General features: G+C 39.8%; 2 protein-coding genes and 1 long non-coding RNA gene across 3 annotated transcripts; all 3 read right to left on the minus strand.

Annotated features, from left to right (window-relative positions):
- Positions 1-3,045: 3,045 nt before the first annotated feature.
- Positions 3,046-5,603, minus strand: LOC121860438. The gene is made up of 3 exons (XR_006087874.1): positions 5,478-5,603; positions 4,436-4,690; positions 3,046-3,812 (listed from the first exon to the last, which is right to left on the minus strand). It is a non-coding gene; the product is annotated as an uncharacterized LOC121860438 (long non-coding RNA).
- A 350-nt stretch (positions 5,604-5,953) lies between these two features.
- Positions 5,954-8,806, minus strand: LOC121860395. Its single transcript, XM_042357513.1, has 4 exons — positions 8,685-8,806; positions 7,909-8,037; positions 7,035-7,188; positions 5,954-6,144 (listed from the first exon to the last, which is right to left on the minus strand). The coding sequence occupies exons 2-4, from the start codon at positions 8,035-8,037 to the stop codon at positions 5,954-5,956; spliced, it is 474 nt and encodes a 157-aa protein (XP_042213447.1). The 5' UTR covers positions 8,685-8,806.
- Positions 8,807-11,990: 3,184 nt separating this feature from the next.
- On the minus strand, positions 11,991-20,696 carry LOC121860399 (ionotropic receptor 21a-like). The gene is made up of 11 exons (XM_042357516.1): positions 20,156-20,696; positions 19,776-19,921; positions 19,350-19,443; positions 18,351-18,503; positions 17,352-17,499; positions 16,918-17,066; positions 16,400-16,551; positions 15,252-15,561; positions 14,768-14,926; positions 14,040-14,189; positions 11,991-12,680 (listed from the first exon to the last, which is right to left on the minus strand). Exons 1-11 carry the CDS (start codon positions 20,693-20,695, stop codon positions 12,525-12,527), a joined length of 2,157 nt encoding a protein of 718 aa, XP_042213450.1. The 5' UTR covers position 20,696; the 3' UTR covers positions 11,991-12,524.
- Between the last annotated feature and the right edge of the window lie 25 nt (positions 20,697-20,721).

The raw sequence follows: 20,721 nt of genomic DNA on the forward strand, positions 1-20,721 counted from the left end.
TTTCTTCTAACTCTCCTCCTCTTCTTGCTTTCTTGCAGTGCCCATTCGTTCGTGTTTGGGTCTTGTTGTTCGTCTTCCTCGTGTCTTAAGTCCTCATAGGTGTGGAAGAAGTCGGAGACTGGCACAGTTACCCACGCCAGTTGAGCCTCCTTAGGTAAGGTTGTATGGTGTCCGATGAGGGCAGTGGTGTCGGACAGCTTCTTCACAACTTGGAGTTGCCCCTTGAGGAGCTCACTCAGCTCTGCTTGGTCCACGTGGGCAATTTCGGCGTGGGAGATTACTCCCAGCTTCAGGTTGTCCCACTTGTAGGCAATCATTTTAAATGGAATGCCGTTGATGTCTGGGATCTCCGCGAGCTGTACGGGCATACCCTTCTCGGCGAAGGTGATCTTGATGTCACCATGGAGCTTCAGTCGCTCCACCTTGGTGACCCCCATGATCCCATTAGTTTCAAAGAACTTCTTGAGAACTAGGAGGTTTAATTTCTTGGGGCAGGTCGGCGTATCCGGACGTATCCGCGCCACGTTATCAAACTCGTAACCGTTCATGGTGAGAGAGGGTTAGAGAGTGACTCCTGAGTGACTGCCAGCTACGCCGAGACACTAGGTCTATGCAGTGGATGTAGGGGTACGTTCGCCGACCTAGTCTCGATCTTCAACCTCCAGCTCAGGATCAGAGCGTTTCACACCTTACGCTTAAGCCGCTGTGATTGGCCCTCTCGCTACGCTCACCCCAAATCCTGATCCTCGTAAATTGTATAAATACGGCCATGCCTGGCCAGGGAGACACCTGCCCTAGACTCCTCACCATTGGCTAGGACATAAGACCCGAAAATGTAAGGCATAAAATTGCAATATTTGCTAAACATACAAACACCTGACATAAATATAATACCTAAGACGAAAATTAGCTGAAACACAAACATGAGAAAACAGAAGCACTTGGGTTGAGCCCCAAGACCTAGCATTCTACTACTATTTTCCAATTTCCTCGCTTTTCTTCTGCACTATCCACCAACCCCAAGTCCCTCCAAATTCCACCATTATTCTTCAAGTCCAGTTCCCGCACCACCAATCTACGCACCTGCATCAAGATTTCTTCATACTTTACTTCACCCATTGATCGATCGGGAGACCATTCTACACTCGGCTACCGGCCCAGCAACATCTCTCACAGCTCCTCACCACCCAGCTTCCACAGAAACCTCCTCGCCCTACAGGACCTCTGAGCAAGCTTCTCCTCACCTAGTCACTCCTAAGCACTGTACTGTACAACAATATATATACAGAAAGCGCATTGTGAGTTTCCTTCCTCCATCCCATCTGAGTGTGAACACAAACGCAAATTATACCCCACACTGTCACCCCAAAATGTGACTTTTCAAAATAGCTATGGAAGACAGAGGACAAACCAAATGATGTGATGTGACACGTCCCGTTAATGAAGTGTAGTTAAATGTGGTTAATTTTTATTATAATTTTCTATGCATTTCATTTATATTAAAGTTGGTTTACTTTGCACACTATATAGTATTTTAGAAATGCATCCGCTGTACCTGTATATACAAAACAGTTACACATACCTCCACATATTTGTTTTGATTTGATGGCGATATAATGTACGCAGTCACATAAAACATTTTCGGAAACAGTGTAGGGGTAAGCGGACACAGCTTCATACAGTCTTCTTGAACTTGAAGCATTTCTTTAGATACGGCCAAAAGTTGGCCATTACTTTAGGTAATTGCCAACTTTTGTCCGTATCTGAAGAAATACTTCCTGTAGTCAGCGGTAAAATTCGGTCCCCGGGCCTGTTACCGTCTGACATTTCCCACCGACTGACACAGTGACACTAGCAAGGCGTGAAGGCGGCCAGGCGGTAAAGAAGTGTATAAGCGGCGGGATTGATGTCAGTTGTCAGGATTTTTTTCTTGCGTGATTGGCTACTTTAAACTCTCATACGTCTAATTCTACGTCCTGTGATTTGGTTACTTCATCCATGGAAATTTCCCAAGTTTAGGGAAAGTACTTTTTACTCAATAAAAGTTTCGAAAAAATTGTAAATGTAAAATACTTTCTATTAAACTTGTACTTCAATTAAAAAAATGCTAAAATAAAAGTAGTTTCTCAGAAGTCGATCCTTATTTTTGTAATGAATTTTAGGTTTGCAATTTTACACCTCTAGTTATATTGGAGTGGATTTCTCCCCTACAGACGCTGTTTGTCGCTGAATAGCCGACCCCACGAATTCTCCAGTGGTCTAGGTCAACCAGCGCCGCCTTACATGGCGGAGGTCAACGACTAAGCCACGCCTACCTCCGCTATTTAAGACCTGACCTCGTGGTGACTACTCTCTCTTCTTCTAGCTACAGCCGCAGCAAACTACACCACCTCCTCCGCCGCTGCCTGGCGGCCCTCGCTCCCGCCGGCGAGCATGGCGACCCACAAGCTGTCCTCCTCTGAGCATCCTCACCAACCAGCTCTCTCTACATCACGCTTGCAACCACGCTGCCACTTCCCAGCACCAAGCTGCACTGTACATCCAATACAACATGTATACAGAGAGCACATTGTGAGTTTCCTTTCTCCATCCCATCCTGAGTGTGAACCCAAACATCCCATACCCCACAATATCTTACCAGTAAAGCCAGCGTTATATATTACCAGTGCTAGTTTGTGTTACACTAAATCACGTACAGTGTTGATATGTTTAACATTGGTTGTTCATGTCAAATGTAACTTAAGAAACAAATTACAAGGTTTACACTAAATAATACAAGTGGGTTTTCAGTTCGCACATACTAATATTCTTTCATGAGTACGGTAAATAGCAGTTCTATCTCATATTTTTTTTTATCGTTGTTGGACTAGTGAGTAGTCACTAGTGTATTATTAACTATGCTACGCGCTTAAAGACCTTCAATGTTGAAGCGCAGTAAAAACATTACAACAACAACAACGGAAAATATTTTATATAGTCTTAAGTAATAAAATTCCTGGAGTATAAATATTCAGTGGCTTGGGTAGATTTTATTTCTATTCCAGTTTGCCTAAACACCATAAAACGAAACAGTCATTCCCTCGACAATTTAAACACTTCCCCTAGATATGAGTGAGGACAAAAATATGTAGATTATAAATTAAAAAAAGTTCAACGTAGATCTCAAACATATGACTATTTTTCTTTGTTTTCATTTTACAAGTTGAATGTGATTCAGGTGTTAAGGATAATCATCCTATTAAAGTAAAGATAAAACACAAGGGGTTGTCTTGCAAAATAGGGATTAAAATTTTGAACTTAGTTTTAACCTCATGAAAATTTATAGAAATGTGGTAACTAACTCCAGCTCATTTAAACGTACTTTGCAAACTTAACCCAGATCTACTTGAATTAGGTTAGATCAGTAAGGTGCTGGTGTTATATGTAGTACTTTTTTAGTCCGACATATTTATCGAAACTATTACTCTTGTGTACGTAAACACCATTTCTAATTTCGAAAAACAAAACAGTTTATTAAATTATTGTTATGTCGTAGTTATTACCAAATTGCATCAAAAACACACACACACTTGAGCTGTTTATCAAAACACACCCAAAGTTTGTGAGTGTGGACAGAATCGGCCCAGACACTCACAGAGGCGCCTCACAGATCACCGAGTATAGAACGATAAATAGAGAACATTCTTGGTAGGCCAGGTAGGGAGGGGTGAGCAACGGATAGACACCTTTGCTAGAGAACATGGCTACACAATCAAAGAGGTCCAGGTTGAGTGACAACGGATCCCAGCCTAGTATCTGCTCTCCTCCCACACCTGTAACATATATTGATATCGCTGACAAACATGAAATATCATTTGCAGTAGTTTATATATACAAACACGCGCTAAATAAGGTTAATCACCGATTCAGCTTTAGAAGCAACTGACTGTTTTGTCAAATAGGAATAAATTTTTATTTTAATTACTATAACAAATATAAATTAATTCGCATAGGGTAACATTTGCTGTTTCATATCAAGTAATGTTATGTTAGGATAGGTTCTTCATGAAACTATTCAGTTATATGTATTATGGTGACCCTCATGATCGTCTTTGGCCAGAAGTTTTCAAAAAGGAGAAATATATAGAAGTTATCGCTATATATATATATATATATATATATATATATATATATATATATATATATATATATATATATATATATATATATATATATATATATATATATATATATATATATATATATATATATATATATGTGTGTGTGTGTGTGTGTGTTATGATAATATTAATTTTAGTCCCACACTCGCTGAAGTATACTTCCGACAGAAAGCTCAGTTTACTGCCAAAGCTACTTTATTTATTTTTATATTATTTAGTTGTTGTTTAGCGAACAGTATATAGCAAGTAGGACAAACTAGTGTAAGGACACTTACTTGTTCCGTCGTTCCACATCAGCGAGCCTTCCAAATTCTTGTCATTGAGAGGGAAGTGCGCCGCTATACCCAAATAACTCCTGATTTGGTCGTCTATCCAGGTAAATTCATTAGCGTTCCGAGGAATGAACATGGTGGAGTCACGATCCTTGCAATACTGTACTGCACCATTCCAGGAGATGGGAAACACAAGTCCAGGAATGCGATGGTAGACCAGTCGGCCGCCGTACTCCGTGAAGCCCGCTTTCCTGTGGTCTGGGTCATGACTCAGTTAGGTCGTCTGTGATACTGTGACCATGGTGTTTATAATAAATGTGTAGATCAATAATATAACAATCACTACTTATCATACACACACAGACGATAAACAGCCCAAGACCGCTTAAAACCCATGCCAGCTAACCCATGACCGCCAACAGCAACCGGACTGCTAACAACCCATGACCGTTAACAACAAACCAAGACCACTAACAACAACCCTTGACCGCTAAGAGCAATCAATAACCACTAACAACCCATGACCACTAACAAACCATGACTGCTAGCAACAACCCAGAGCCGCTAACAACAACCCATGGCCAATAACAACCCATGAATGCTAGCAACAACCCATTACCACTAAGAACAATCCATGACTGCTATCAACCCATGACCACTAACAAACCATGACTGCTAACGAGTTTAACAACCCATGGCCAATAACAACCAATAACCGCTGACAACTCATGACTGTTAACAAACCATGGCTGGTAGCAACAGCCCATGACCGCTAAGAACAATCCATGACTGCTAACAACCCATGACTGCTAATAACCTATGACAGCTAACAACCCATGACCGCTAACAACAACCCATGACCGCTAACAACAACCCATGACCACTAGCAACCCTTGACTGGTAAACAACCCATGACCGCTAACAGCCCATGACTGCTAACAACCCATGATTGGTAACAACCCATGACCGGTAACAACCCATGATAGCTAACAAACCATGACCACTAACAACCCATGACTGCTAACAAAAACCCATTACAACTTACCAAACTTGCAAATGTTTCCCTCTCGATTAAAAGTTTCCTGACAGACGCAGACGGTGGCCTCACAGGTGGAGTTGTGGGTGACGAGCAGACACTGTTCCTTCACACCACATTGCTCTCCCAGCTGACTGGCTTCTGTGTGGGTAAGATAAGCTTAGTAACCACGTTAGCCCACTAGAATAAAATCAACGACTAGCCAGCTTACTAGGGTGATCTTAGCGATCTAGCCAGCTTACTAGGGTGATCTTAAAGATCTAGCCAGCTTACTAGGGTGATCTTAAAGATCTAGCCAGCTTATGCCCTCTTTATTTCCGTTTCAAGTTCATATTCCCTACATACTTTAATATATTACGGAAATTAGTTTTTTTTTCAAAAAGCACCAGATAATAAAACATTTTTACAATGAACTACTGAAACCACGAAGGAATAAGAAAACACATACGCCTTTTTGCTTGTTCATCTCAAAGTGAAGAGCAGCTTCACGTGAATGAATGAATATTTAAACTCATTAAAAGTAAATCTCTAGACTTACTGAGTTGACACAAGTCACCATCGTCCTCAAAAAACTCGTCACAGGTACACACACTGGTGACCGGACTGCAAGTGGAGTTGGGGGTGAACTCAGTACATTGCTCATCCTTTGAACAGTTTTCTCCCTTGTTGCGACAACCTGTAGTGGTGTGGAAGAGGATGGGTAATGATCAATCTTAAAGGAAAATAACATTAGTTCAAAGCTTTTAACCTACCTTTCTCATTGTTTGTATATGTTCACTGTTCATGTACTTTGTAAACTTGCATTGTCTATGAAGTATTGTTTATATACAGCACTGTCTAACTCTACTCGTTATGTACATTTTTTGTATACCTTGTAACGAGGGTTTTATTAGCCAAGATTAATTACCTGCTTATCTTAATTATGTTCGCGAATGACGTGTATCATAAATTAATAAAATAGTATAATAATAATAATAAGAGAACAATATTGTCACTTGTCCATCAGTCGTAAGGGAACTCTGGTTATGATAAAATAAGTAAGGGGAAGTTAAATGACCGCTCTTGTCGAGTTAATCACCGCCACCCTACGGCCTGGTGTTTCTTCACCCAACATACTCCCAACTTCAACTACCTGAGTTTTTTTAGAGAAAGCTCACCCGTAATTCATAGTTATTTCAACACCCAATTACTAAGGTTTTTCTATAGGGGGAGTCAGCGCCAAAACCCACAAGGCACACCGGGAGTCTGATTATAGAGAAGGAACCGTTGGTCTGACTAATAGTGGAATAAATGTTTGACAAGAGTTATAAACACAAGACCTCTGCTTTCCTGTGGTAATGTGTGTGTTATGGGCGTAGGCGGGCGGCCAGGACGTGTGGGTAGGCCTTTTGCTATAACTGTGCATGTTGACGAAAGTGAATTTGTATTACGATTTTACGGAATGTTTATTTATCTAACTATAACCTAATTTAAAATAGTTGTGCCGCCTGACAATTATGAAGTACTGGGATCAAAAACCTAGTCAAAAGTTATCTTCAGGTGATCCGACAAGACAAGGTACAGGACCTGAGCAGTAATAGAGGGCGTCGGGGTGCTGAGTGAAGTTGTTGACGAAGGAGAAGGTTGTACATTGTAAGCTGCCGTTGGTCTTGTCCATGATGTGGTACCCCACACACTCCGGCGGCACACACTCCCACCCACATTCTATGTTGCTTCTCACCTGTAAACACACCGAGTGGTACATTGATTCCTCAGTGATGACTTTGATATCGTTATTCACATGAAAATTAGGGTTCCCAGCTTATTTCACCTGATGATCAAACCACCCTAAGATGATATTACCCAGTTCAGTGCTCATACCTGGAGCTGGTGGATGACCGCCTCACCAGAGATCATAGCCTCAAGTTAAAGAGCCCTAAGTGTAAAATTTATCGGAGCTAACTCTTTGGGAAAGAGTTGTGAACTCTTAGAATTCCATAATCTATCCGAATGTTGTGAAGGCGCCAAGCATGAACTCATCCAAGACCAGACTTGACCATTAGCGTAGGTTCATGTTCGCAATCTGGAGCCAGTGCATGCCCAGTACTTGTCACAGTGTAACTGAGAAGTGACCGGGGTGGCTATTCTTCAGGTGATCATCTTAATATATATATATATATATATATATATATATATATATATATATATATATATATATATGTATATATATATATATATATATATATATATATATATATATATATATATATATATATATATATATATATATATATATATATATATATATATATATATATATATATATATATATATATATATATATATATATATATATGATATATATGTATGTGTGTGTGTATTTTCAGTATCCATTGAAATGATTTATTCATTTCTAAAGATCAATATAATTTGCATTCCTGGAGACTAATAGATATTTTACCTTCCTGGAGACCAGAACATCACCTCCAGCATACATGTGTCCCTGTTTCCTGTACATGTGTGACGTGACGGTGGCAAGGGTGACGCGGGCTGACATCACCACCAACGTCACATACACCCACCACCACATCTGTAACAACACCCACAATTGCGTTATTTCATAAAATATATTAACATATTAATTATCCTTCAATGTTGTTTATATGTGATTTTCGCTTCAATAAGTGAGGCCTTTTAAGCACGTACTCTAGGTAAATTCACACAACAATCTTCATAAAGGTGTTTCGTGTTGTGAAAATGTCTTTGTTCTCCCAACCAACTGTCTTCGCTTTCAGTTTATCTACCAATCTATAGGCAGTATATTATTACCTCATTTGGTAAATCTGTCCATCCGTTTATTTTATAGTCTGTTTACCTGTCTCTTCATTTATTTTATATTCTGTCTACCCCTTCTCTCCATTTATCTAATATTCTGTATACCTAGTTTTGTTTCACTAACCAGAAGTTCCTCATCAGTTCGCTCAGCCTTGTCTAGCCAGCGTCTTTATGGAACGGTCATTAGTAGATTAGCATTTATTCAGTAAAATCGTTATTGCAGTTTTATATTCAACGTGTATAGAGACAATGTAGGTATATAATGCACATAGACCGTGTAGGTTACTAAATAGTGCACATAGACTGTGGAGGAATACAATGTAGTGAATAGACTGCAGGTATACAAACAATGTATACCTAGACAGTGATACGGAAGCTCAGAACTAGGGAATAAATTATTACCGTGGCGTGTCCTCAGCAACAGGAAGGTTGTAGTAGTGATAGCTGGTGACGAACACCTCCGAAAGTGAAACTGCGGAAAGAGTTACAGGCACAAGTAGACACCAACGCGGTTGTCTGATGACTGAACCGTCTGCAACTGCAAGTAAAAGCCTTTCAGACTTCAGACGACCGCGGGAGTCAGTATAACCGCTTCGTATCGACCAATGGTGTTCGCCCTGCCTCCATTATTCCAACAACCAGAGCCGTAGGATTTCTGCGTATATATACCGTTTGGATCCCGCTGAAATAATTGTATAGAAAGGACCTTTGACTGATATAACGTAATAGTAAGCGATATTATGTACACACATATGGAATACATCGAAAGGATTGTATCTTTCCTTCATATGAGTTTTTTTTATCTATTTTTTCTAAGGTATAAGGTAACAGACTGAAGCCCACATAAAGCAATTGCATTATGTAATTGTAAGCAGAAAAAGGTCAACAAAATCATATAAATATTACACAACGAGAGTGTACGTGGTTAAGTTGAATGTCAGTTCTGTTATTAAGTCGTGGTTGATATAAATTTAGCTTTCGTTCGAAGGTACAGTATATAAACTTTGATAAGACTCTCTCTCTGATTTATCCTACTGTAAGTTTAGTAAATGCCGGGAATCAGGCGCTTTTTTCTTTGATGACGTCCTGTAAAAAATGTATGTAAAATGAAAAACAAATGAAAAAACTTCCCACTAATTTTCCCGCGTGTGTTTTGGATTAATGATGGATGTAACTATATGCCAGTGTCTCCCTATTGACTGGAAAAGAAAAGTCAGGAACCTAACCCTAACATAAATTTATTTAGGCTATTAAAAAAAAATATATGTTTATACCCAGTGACCTATTTTTCAGCCAAAATTGTGACCTTTTCTGTGATTTTTTTCCGGACACCCCCATATCATATGCTGTATATACCCCTGTGTGTACTGTGCTCTGTTCTTGTTCCGGTACCACCACCCTCCACCCTGTAAAGCCAGTTTAAAGAGAGGTTATTCAAGCATTCCTGATCTCGTTTAAAGAATCTGTTCTGTCGATTTTATCGACCATCTAGATATGTTCTTTGCATTTCACTTGAGAGAGAGAGAGAGAGAGAATAAATGTGTGTGTGTGTGTGTGTGTGTGTGTGTGTGTAAGGTGCAGTATTGATAAGAGGTAAAGTGGGGGAGGGAAGAGATTGAGAAAGTGTGTGTGTGAGAGAGAGAGGTTGTGATAGATAAATAGAAAGTGTTATCGCCGCTGGCTTCAACTACAGTGCTGGCGTTGCCTTACCCGAACAAACTTTAAATCTCTCAGCCTGACCACGTGCGCCCCCCCTCCCCCCATGCAACTTGCGACCTCGCCAGATGTGGCGGCTGGGGGAGGGGGGCGGTGTTTACAGACAAGAGGCCCTGATTCTGCTGAGTGTATGGTTGAGACTTTAGAGGGTGGCGTGGCCGCCTGACCTCCATGATGCAGATCGCCCTCTCGAGTGATGCTGTGAGGACCAGCCACCAGCCCTCTGTGGTGAACACCGACTCCCAATCCTGGGCGAGTTTTGTGCTGGAACAATTTACACAGTACTATTGTCCCTTGGAACACCATACTGGTTCGCATTGACCAGCACTTGTAAGTACAGCCTAAGTGATGACATACCCCTCAGTACTGAAATATTGTGGACTATATATGCCCACTCGTTTCTGCCTTATCTGGAACACTAAGACAATGTGGATTGAAGTGTAACTAAGATTAATAGAGTTATGAACTTCGTATCATGTCACTATGCTTAATAATCAATTGTAATTAAGATGAAATTGTGTGAGACTAACTAATTAATTATGTATCAGATGGATCACCATGTAATACAAATGAAAGCCTTGTTCTCTGCAGGTTTTGACCATATCAATAAATATTGAATGCGTCAAAAGGTGGGTTTCAATCATTCACTTCGACTTGCCCGTCACCTGAACGTCCTCAACTGAGGTGTTTACAGAAAGAAAGGGAGAGAATCAGAAAGATAAGAATTAAAAAAATAAAAAATAAAAATAAATAAAATAATACAGATAAATAAAGAGAGAGAGAGAGAGAGAGAGAGAGAGAGAGAGAGAGAGAGAGAGAGAGATTAAAACCATGTGAGTAATCCATAATATCAATACCACACACTTTAAATCTGTCAAGTTTAATAGGGAGTCATATTTATACACACATACAAACTGGCTTTTGTGAATACCTACTTAACGACGAGAATCAATTTAGGCGACACTTAAACACTAAGAGTGGCCGGAGTCGGAGTGGGTACAGTGTGTCCCACCAACTAACAAATAAGGCACACAAAACCCTCTTTTCCACCGTCACCTCTTTGATGGTTGTAAATTATGCACATTGTCTCGTTTCTCTAGCGCTGTTATATTCCTCCCCTCGTCAACTGAGTGGGTCATTTGCTATAAAGAATGAAAAACTTTGATGAGGATGAACTCGCCATGGGGTGAATTCGTGGTAACTCAGGAGGGGGAAGTGGGGCCAGAATTAAGGCGTGTTGTGAGTGCGCTTAGTCTTGGTGAGTGTAAGTCTGGTTATAATGAGGTTATGTGAATGTAAGGTCATATTTTGGTGGAAGTAAGATTAAAAGTTGGAAAAGGTAAGTTATATTGTTGATGGCGGTTATTATTGAAAAAAATTAACGTTATTCGTTGATGAAAGTATGTTACCGTTAAGGAAAAAAAAAGGGTCAGGTTATATAGTTTGTAGGTAAATGTTAACTGTATAGCTCCAGCCTGTAAAAATACAAGATGTCTGTTTTGTAGATTTATTGTTAGTGATTAGTCTCCAGGCCTCAGCAAAGGACCCTATGTTAAGAAGTATAAGGTGCCTTTGTTTGACTATCCTTGGTCGAATGGACTTGCTGTTTACCATTATTTGTATACCCACATTGTCTATGTTCATTGTTTGTACACATAAGTACATATTGATAGTAACAAAGCTCCACCATGTATTGTACAGTAAAAATTATCTGAAGAGTCGAGTAAGTTCAGCTCCAATATTATCTGCCACCACTTATATCTTCCAGAAACCAGTTGAACTTAGTACTGGGAGTAACCAAGAGAATACGGTTGGTTGAAAACAATGATCTTTACATTTCTATAGCGGAGGAACCAATACAATACAAGATACTATGGTAAATAAAGCCTACTTTTGCTTCTATCTACCGTGTATTTTCGAAAATTTATGCACAAAAGAATGAGTATGAAATAACATTTGTTGATTTCACTTTTAATATCTGTGACACTCCAATTACATATAGCTATTATACGTGAATATGTACAGTAGATGATTAAGTCATCGTAAAATGAGTCAGGAACAATTAGTTGCTGTGGTTTGATAGTACAGTATTAGTTATGTGGTGGTAGTTGTCTGGTAGTCTTCGTAGAATTGGTTTGGTGGTTTTGGTAGTACAATACAGTACTACCCTTTATTGTGTATGTACGCATACATTTCTATGGATTGTGTGCACAGTTAATTATGTGTTTGTACGTGTGCTTTAATGTACAAATGTATGCCTGTGTGCCATGGGATGTAACTACATGGAATTATATTTTATTCGTAGTAAATACAAATAAAAAAATCAATTACAGAGGGAAGAGCAATTTTTCACATAATAAACTAAGAATAATAATTACAAGCCATTATTCCTCACACACGGTTGAAAATACACAGTACAAATTTTAATGTTACATATCTTGACACAAATACCCAAGTACAGTATTCTATTTTAAGTTTTACACAAACAGCAGGAATATGTAGGTGGTTCTGCTACCAGCATCTCTCCTAGAGGAAGACCTCCACCAGGAAAAGGAGGAAAGATATCACCCAGCCCACAAAGATGATGTAGAAAATGCTCTGCAGATGATCTAGGCTGAGAGGAACGCCGACCTCCCGTTCCTCTACAACTTCAGACGCCTCCGCCTCATCGTCCCCCTCGCGCTGACAAGACAACCAATACTATTTATCTCTTATTTTTAATTGTTGATGATGAGTGCAGTTTCTAATTTAGAATATGCGTTTAAAATCCTTAACTATTTTTGCTCTCAGAATTCATTGTCACCAGGTTTGTCTAAAAGGGTATTTATTATGTATTCCATGTGACCAAGTCTCAGGTTGCTGATCTGACTTTCTGTCTCATTTACATACAATTGCAGGGTTTCAATTGTTTCTCTTACTTCCCAATACACAATACAGTATACATATATCGTTTCTCACTATTAATCTTTTTTTCTAAACTTTGTATTTATTTATGGTCCTTTTTTATTATAAAAATTTTTATCTAATATTTTTTCTAATTTATTATTATTATTATTACTATTATCATCATCATCATCATCATCATTATTATTATTATTATTATTATTATTATTATTATTATTATTATAATTTATCCCCCAGTACTGGCCATTCTCTCAGTTATTAACATAACAACATTCTCCTCATGAAGCTGTCATACATTTTCTTCTGAAACTAATGCAAAATAATATAAGTTTAGTTTTCCTGGGTGATAAGGGATAACTAATATTACTTTTTAAAAGCCTCGCAAATTTTCATCTCGTTCCAGTAAAACTGGATTTTTACCATTTGTTCTCAAGTAAAAAAAAAAAATCATCCATCTCTACCGTGGAAACTTCCTGAAAATTTTATCCTTGAGTTATAAATTTCCATCGGCTGGCCACAATATAATCCACTCTTCCAACAACTTCCACGGTCAGTGTGGCTTTGGCGGCATCGCTGCCAACAAGTTGCAGTTTAACAAATCATTTCATTCAGTGAAAAATTAAACACGTCGTTGGTAATTGTTTACTTATTACATCCCCGAATATAAACTTTAAAACATATACCTAACCTAACTTAACCTAACCTGGCCCTTAATAATCCTAACCACATAAAGCGAGTTAACATAGATAAATAGATACAGACAGATGAATAGGTTGATGAACAGACAGACAAATAAGGGATGGATAAAATTAATGTACTGGACTTGTTGACATAAAGTAAGCGCTAAGGAATTCAGTGTACTAATCGTAAATTTCTACACCCCATAATGTTAAATCACGTATTATCATATAGAGAAAAAACCCCGTACATTAGTTTTATGATTTCCATGATCTTTATAAACATGACTTCAATAAAATAATGTATAAATTGTAACAAGGATTTTAGTGGATTCGTCACCCTTGTACAGCCTAGTCTGATTAAGGTAAATAACAAGTGAACAGAAAGACAAATAAACAATCAGTATAGAACTCGAGACAATAAAACGATATATTGCAATATGTGAGCAATAAAACTAACCGATGTCTTAGCTGCTAGTTTGAGGGAAGTGAGGAAGAAGTGCCTGGTGAGTCCGGCGTTGAGCATCCAGCCGATGACTTGATCAAACTTCCTCTTGATGGGTGAGTGACGCTGTAGACCCAAGGCGATGTTGTACGGGGAGAAACATTCCTGCATCGCCAACACACACGTTAGAAGCCATTATCTATTGTTTATTTATTTAAGAGTTTATTTTAGAACGAGTCGCCAATTTTCCTTGCGTTTGAAACTAAACCGATAATTTAATATTTTTGAGGGGTTGATGGTGTTAATGAAAGGACGAATATCTACTTCTGAAAAATTTCCCCGTTGCTGTTTGACAATGGTTGTACTACTGTTGAACGACTGTTGCAATTCTGGATGTATAAATTAAACTGAGTAATCCACGGAGAATCAGATGTGACTGTCATAACCTCCAGTCAAAGTAAGGGGAAGCTAGATTAATATATACACTGTATGGGCGCTTTTTTATTGAAGAAATTATAATAGGAAATCTAGGAAATTAAAATATCTTGTGTCTAAGTATCCACACTCAGTCTGGAATGGATTATGTGGATAGTTGTGTTTATATTGTACCTTCATGCTTTTTATTCTAGTATGTTGGTAAGACGAGGATCATTATTCTCATATTAATGTGTTGGTGAGATAATCTTCATCACCGACTCTGTTGGTGAATTTATCTTCATCATGGACTCTGTTGGTGAGCTTACCTTCATGACTCTTATCCTAGACTGACCACGACTGATTAACTTGGTGGCCGCGAGGTACTCGATGTAGGCTCGGTTCTGCAGGAAGACAGCCTTCCCGTCCAGTACGCCCGGGAAGATGTGCTCATCCTTGTTGTAGCCCTGATAGACATTCGTCAAGCTCTGTCGACCAATCTTTTATGTATAAAACTTTGCTGAGTTAACTCTTGCAATTTTGAGTCTGAGTATTCATGTACTGTATTTGCATTAAATTAAAACTAAGACAAGAAACCTTGCCAACCTAATGCGTCAACTTCAGAACAAATGAGTGCAAATTTTAGAAGCGTTAAGTCATTGGTTTTCAAATAAGTTTTTTACGGATTCCGAGAAAGTTTGATAAGGTTCCTAGAGGCGTTCGGGGATAAATATACAGTATAACTCCGTTTCTACACATTCTTAAAAAAAGAGAGCTGCTTACCAAGGAATACTGAAGCAAGACAAGACTTACCTGGAGGTAGGGATCACTGGCAGAGGCAAGAGCATTCTTGTAGAACTCGCCCATGCCTGACACCTGCTTCCGGGAGGCGTGAAGTTCCTTAATGGTCTGTATGGTGGCAGGAGACTTGCTCACCATGAGGAAGGCGGTGAGGTTGGTGGAGTAAGCTATAGTGATAGTGATGGTGTAGAGCCACAGGAAGATGATGAACACCCTCGTGCTCTTCATCTGTGGCAGCGTGACCTGAGCCTCACAGCAGTGAAGACCCAGAGCGTAGTAACAGCTGAAGCTAAGAGACTGAAGGCTCTTCATCTCCTCCCCGCTGTTGGTGGAAGTGACCATTATATCTTCACTCATGCAGTACTTACACTTGACAACAGTAAATGTTAACGAAAAAGTTTCTTTTTCTTGTGTTTCAATGTGCCCAGAGCTGCTAATATATGAAGTACTGTTTGGACATATTATACCCAAGGGAAACCCTGGAGATATTAGGGAAGGGAATCAGGGAGGCGACTATGAAAGGAATTGTTGCACCAATTGTAAAGCATGATTCTAACTCCTCTTGACCAAATGCTAAATTGAATCCGATGAACGGCTTATTGCATGGGAGAAAACACATCACAGACAAGAATTACAACTGACAGAACTGGGATCTATATAAATGTGTGGGTTAGTTGTGTGACACAACGCTAATTAGCGACAATAGTCTGATTAAGCTTTGAAAGGCAGACTAAGGTTTCTGACACATATTTATAGAGTATATATACAGTATATATATATATATATATATATATATATATATATATATATATATATATATATATATATATATGCTGATAACCACAAGGAAAGAAAGTTTAAAGTGTTAATTCACATCTTCAGGGGTGAATACAGACTGTACTCACCCCTGAAGATGTGAATTACACGAAAGCGCTTGGGAACTTCGTGTTTTCTTCTTTTGTGGTTATCAGCATATACCTAGATCACGCGCACCACAGTGATTTACTTATATATATATATATATATATATATATATATATATATATATATATATATATATATATATATATATATATATATATATATATATATATGTGTGTGTGTGTGTGTGTAGGAGGGGGCACTTATATGTTTTGTGATAAATGAAGGCGAGTACTGACCAGACAGCGCTGCCCCGCGCCAAGAGGTAGAGGACGGGTCCAGAGATGATGAGACCAATTAAGATAGCGAGCCAGGTGATGCCCTGGAAGGGGTAAGCCAGGGCCTGCCAGCGTGGGAGAGGCGGTTCCGTCCGCGCCATGAAGCAGCTCAGCTGGTGACACAACACTTTGTTGGCTGACTTTTCTACAAGTTGGTAAGGTATTATGCAAGAATGTTTGGGGGTCAGTTATATTTTTTCACCATATATCAAGCTAATATATGTGACTTAGTGCTTCTGGGTAAAATAGCAATAGGTTGAATAGGTATTATTAAACTTGCATATACCAGTAAAAACAAAAATAATAATATTTCAGTGTAAAATCCTGAAAGCTATCAAATGAACTTTACACTAAGAGTAAAATTTCGAGGTCACCAGGTAATCACGGCTTACCGAGGAAAATGGCCGTATACGGTGATGATAATGATGATACGTGCTTTATCTTTGAGAGGTCTGCAGTAATACAAGGACACACATTACCTCTGAGTCATAAGGCATACTGTAGTCGAGGATGCTGGTGCGTTCGACGCTCACGTAGAGGACTACCATAGCCATGTCCACTTCGTTCTTCGACAACATCCCCATCATCCCTGTCCAGCTCCCATTGACTATATAGCCCCAGTGTTGTCCTGTGGTAACAAAAGTAAAATTAACATGTGACTAATGCTAATTAATTGCAAACCCTCGGATATGGTATATTAATTTGTCATGTTTTTGGTCAGCCTCTAAACTCTAAAGGCTCGTGTACTCTAGCGGGAGGTGTACTACATGGAATAATGTTATCTTACGTTGAAAAAAAAATTCTACAAACTATAATTTCTTATAGAACGATGACTTTTTTTTTAATTCCGTCCAGTTTAATTAGAGAAGAATTATTTTGTAATGTCTCGTCAACCAGTATATACTGTACACACCTTCAGGAGGTTCCTCAAACTGAATGGTGAAGTTAAGCACCTGGGCCAAGGTCTTCACCACACCGATGTCTATACCGTAGCGGAGGAGCACAGTGCCGTTCTTCGCCCGCTGGTAGAACACACTTGGCTTCCACTCAAATGCTACAGCCTGTGTGGGGAAATGACGCAGTAGTTAGCGAGGGGTGCAAGGTTGTCTGACAGAAATACAAGATGTAAATGAGAGGTAAGTTAGCTCTAGTTTACAGATAACATTGCTCGTAGGAAAAGTTACTATGATAGTGAGTTAGTCTGGAAGTTTGAGCAACAGGAGAAAATTATATATAAGTGTGACCAATAGGAAACCGACGAAAATGGGAAGTAAGAAAATAAAAATATAAATGTTAACTTGAATGAATATAAAGAGGTGATTAAGTTACCTGGGACTGGATGTGTTAATGAACGGGGCACTTTGATAAAACATAGAGTAGCTGAGACCCTGGGGGAAAGGGCTTCAAGATGTACTAAAAAGTGTATGGAAAGTAAGAACTACGTCAGACAAGGAAAAATTGGGGATAAATAAGTGAACCCTTCAGCTGGCACTGGTGTGGGGCCAGGGACTTTGGGGGTAAGAGGAAAAAGTAAATTAAAAGTGTTGGAAATGATACGTTTGAGAATGATGTATAATTGAATAAGATTTACAGTTTAGTATATAAAATGGAGATGTGGAAACAGTCGTGACAAGAAGGGTATGTGTGGGTGATGAGGAGGGTTGTGTGAGGTAGTGAGGAGGAAGAGTGTGTTGGAGTGTAGAACTACACAGAGACAGTTCGCGTGATATTAATAAGTGTAATAACAAAGTTAGCAGCTTTAGCTAAGTGTACATCGTGTTTCAGACTTTTTAGATTTCAGATTACAAATGGTCTAACTCTAATAAGACGTTGGACATTTTCACTGATTAAAGGGTTTTAGAGCTTTCTCATGAGCTATACTTCATACTATTGTACCAAGACGGCAGCTCACCTTGAGCACGGCTCCCTGTAGATCCCGTAATTTATCAGGGAAGAGATCCACTTGGGAGGTGAACCTGTGTCCCCGCCAGGTGGTGACGCGCTTTACTCCTTGACTCCAGTACAGCTGGTTCATGTACACCCCCCACTCTCCCACGGCACCAGACTGTGTGTATGGGAGGCACATGGTACAGTACAGCTGGTTCATGTACACCCCCCACTCTCCCTCGGCACCAGACTGTGTGTATGGGAGACACATGGTACAGTACAGCTGGTTCATGTACACCCCCACTCTCCCTCGGCACCAGACTGTGTGTATGGGAGACACATGGTACAGTACAGCTGGTTCATGTACACCCCCACTCTCCCTCGGCACCAGACTGTGTGTAAGGGAGACACATGGTACAGTACAGCTGGTTCATGTACACCCCCCACTCTCCCTCGGCACCAGACTGTGTGTAAGGGAGACGCATGGTACAGTACAGCTGGTTCATGTACACCCCCCACTCTCCCTCGGCACCAGACTGTGTGTATGGGAGACACATGGTACAGTACAGCTGGTTCATGTAATTGTTTTAGATAATTCAGGTCTTGTGTGAGAAATACCGTCACTCACACGGGCATGAAATTTAAAAACTTATTTTACACTTTTCATTTACTTTATATTTTACAAGTTTCTAATGTATTAATAAATTAGTGTTGTACGTGTATCTCTATTGTCTTATTTCAGGCGGTGTAACCTATGAAGCGAGAAAGGCTGCCAGCACATTAGTTAACAGCTTCAGGATGACAACTGCAACGCCTTCACCACCACATCATCAAATCACTGACTGAACGACAGAAAAAATTGCAGTTACGATCAGATTTACAAGTGTTCCCCTCATACACCATAGAGGTGACATTGTGAGCATTTTCAACAAAATACATTTCCTGAGCTTGTCAAGAAGGGCGTACCTTACCACAACAGAGTATGTTTGTAAAAGAAGCAAACTTCCTTAACTGCCCTTCTCACCTGTAATGCTCCAACAATGCGCTCAGTCTTCTTGCCTTTCTCAGATAACGCCAGAGACTCCAGGTCGTCCCTGGAGGGCACCACAAACAGGTACCTGGTAAAGAGGAAAACTATTTCATACCAGAGTAATGATTATCAACTTTGCCATCACCTTGATTTATAACACTTTGTGTTTACAAGATTTATCTGTCCTCTTGTGAGATCTACAGGTCGCTTATGGCACTTTTGCAGGAAAACACTTGAATCAATATTTTGGTTCAATATAACAGAGACATACGAATTTAATAAACACATAAAAATCAGTTCAAGAAAAACAGTCAAGTATTGTGTTCGTATGGTATGATAATGTTTATCAAAACAAATTTAACCAAATTTCCAGTAATGTTTCTTTAATATTAGGTGAGTATAAGAGGAACGTTGTATCACCTGCCGTGGTAGTCCCAGGAGTTGGGGTGAGTGTTGACGAAGGTGAGGAGCGGGTCGAGCTGCTGCAGGAGGAAGACGTAGCCGCTACACCCTGACGACACCCACACTATCTCCAGCAGGTCCTGTGTCTTGTTCACCTTCACCACCTGCCAATATGTACAGTTGTACACATTAAACCTACTAATAAGTGCATACATTAATGCATTAATTATGTGACTATCTTTATGTTAACGATATTAAATAATCCCCTAAATTTAATTTCTTGCCTTCTACAGTCCACGACATAAGCCAGTAACTAACCTGTCGTGCATTAGGCAGCAGCAGCAGCAGCAGCAGTACAGCTGGTTGTCTACAGTCCACGACATAAGCCAGTAACTAACCTGTCGTGCATTAGGCAGCAGCAGCAGGCGGTGCAGTACAGCTGGATGACTGTAGGCAGCATCATAAGCCACCACCACATTACACTCCTCCATCTCCTCCTCAACTACAGCCACCAGCATCCTGCTCAGTGATGCTGCATCTAACATGTCAGCTGACGTCTCTTCCTTCTCATAACGATCGAATAAAACCTTGTTGATGTTTTTAATCTTGTCTCTGAGAGTTACGGGAGATGTGTCGCTCTCTAACTTGGCTGACGGCCGCTTGTGCACGAGGTCAGTGCTCGCGGGTGATGTACATGAATGTTGTGAAGCTGCATGTTTGCTTGTCGATGCTGGAGGCTGCTCATGACACTTATCCTCAGCAAGTGACACCAGCTGGTTCCTGACACCGGGTGTCATCCTCTCTACCTGCGACAAGTTGGCTGAGTTGAGCTCCACCAGTGTAGTGTCATGTGTCAGGTGTTCCTGTGAGTTTGTCCGTCCCGCCACAAATATTATGATACATATTATCAGCGTCAGAACCATCCTCGTGCCCCTCATGTCACCTGCAAGTACAATAAACACAC

This window comes from Homarus americanus, unplaced genomic scaffold (genome assembly GCF_018991925.1).
Source record: "Homarus americanus isolate GMGI-L3 unplaced genomic scaffold, GMGI_Hamer_2.0 scaffold28051, whole genome shotgun sequence".
In the NCBI taxonomy this organism is placed as follows: Eukaryota; Metazoa; Arthropoda; class Malacostraca; order Decapoda; family Nephropidae; genus Homarus; species Homarus americanus.

Bases quoted from the DNA above. Each gene is read 5' to 3' on its own strand.
- LOC121860395 (XM_042357513.1), bottom strand. From the start codon at position 8,037: ATGTGGTGGTGGGTGTATGTGACGTTGGTGGTGATGTCAGCCCGCGTC. The intron at 7,189-7,908 runs GTAAAATATCTA...GTGTGTTTACAG, and splicing joins ATGTTCTGGTCTCCAGGAAG to GTGAGAAGCAACATAGAATG. The intron at 6,145-7,034 runs GTCCTGTACCTT...ACACCACTACAG, and splicing joins CGCCCTCTATTACTGCTCAG to GTTGTCGCAACAAGGGAGAA.
- LOC121860399 (XM_042357516.1), bottom strand. From the start codon at position 20,695: ATGAGGGGCACGAGGATGGTTCTGACGCTGATAATATGTATCATAATA. The intron at 17,500-18,350 runs GTGAGCTGCCGT...TTCCCCACACAG, and splicing joins TACAGGGAGCCGTGCTCAAG to GCTGTAGCATTTGAGTGGAA. The intron at 14,190-14,767 runs GTAAGCTCACCA...TTGGCGATGCAG, and splicing joins CTAGGATAAGAGTCATGAAG to GAATGTTTCTCCCCGTACAA.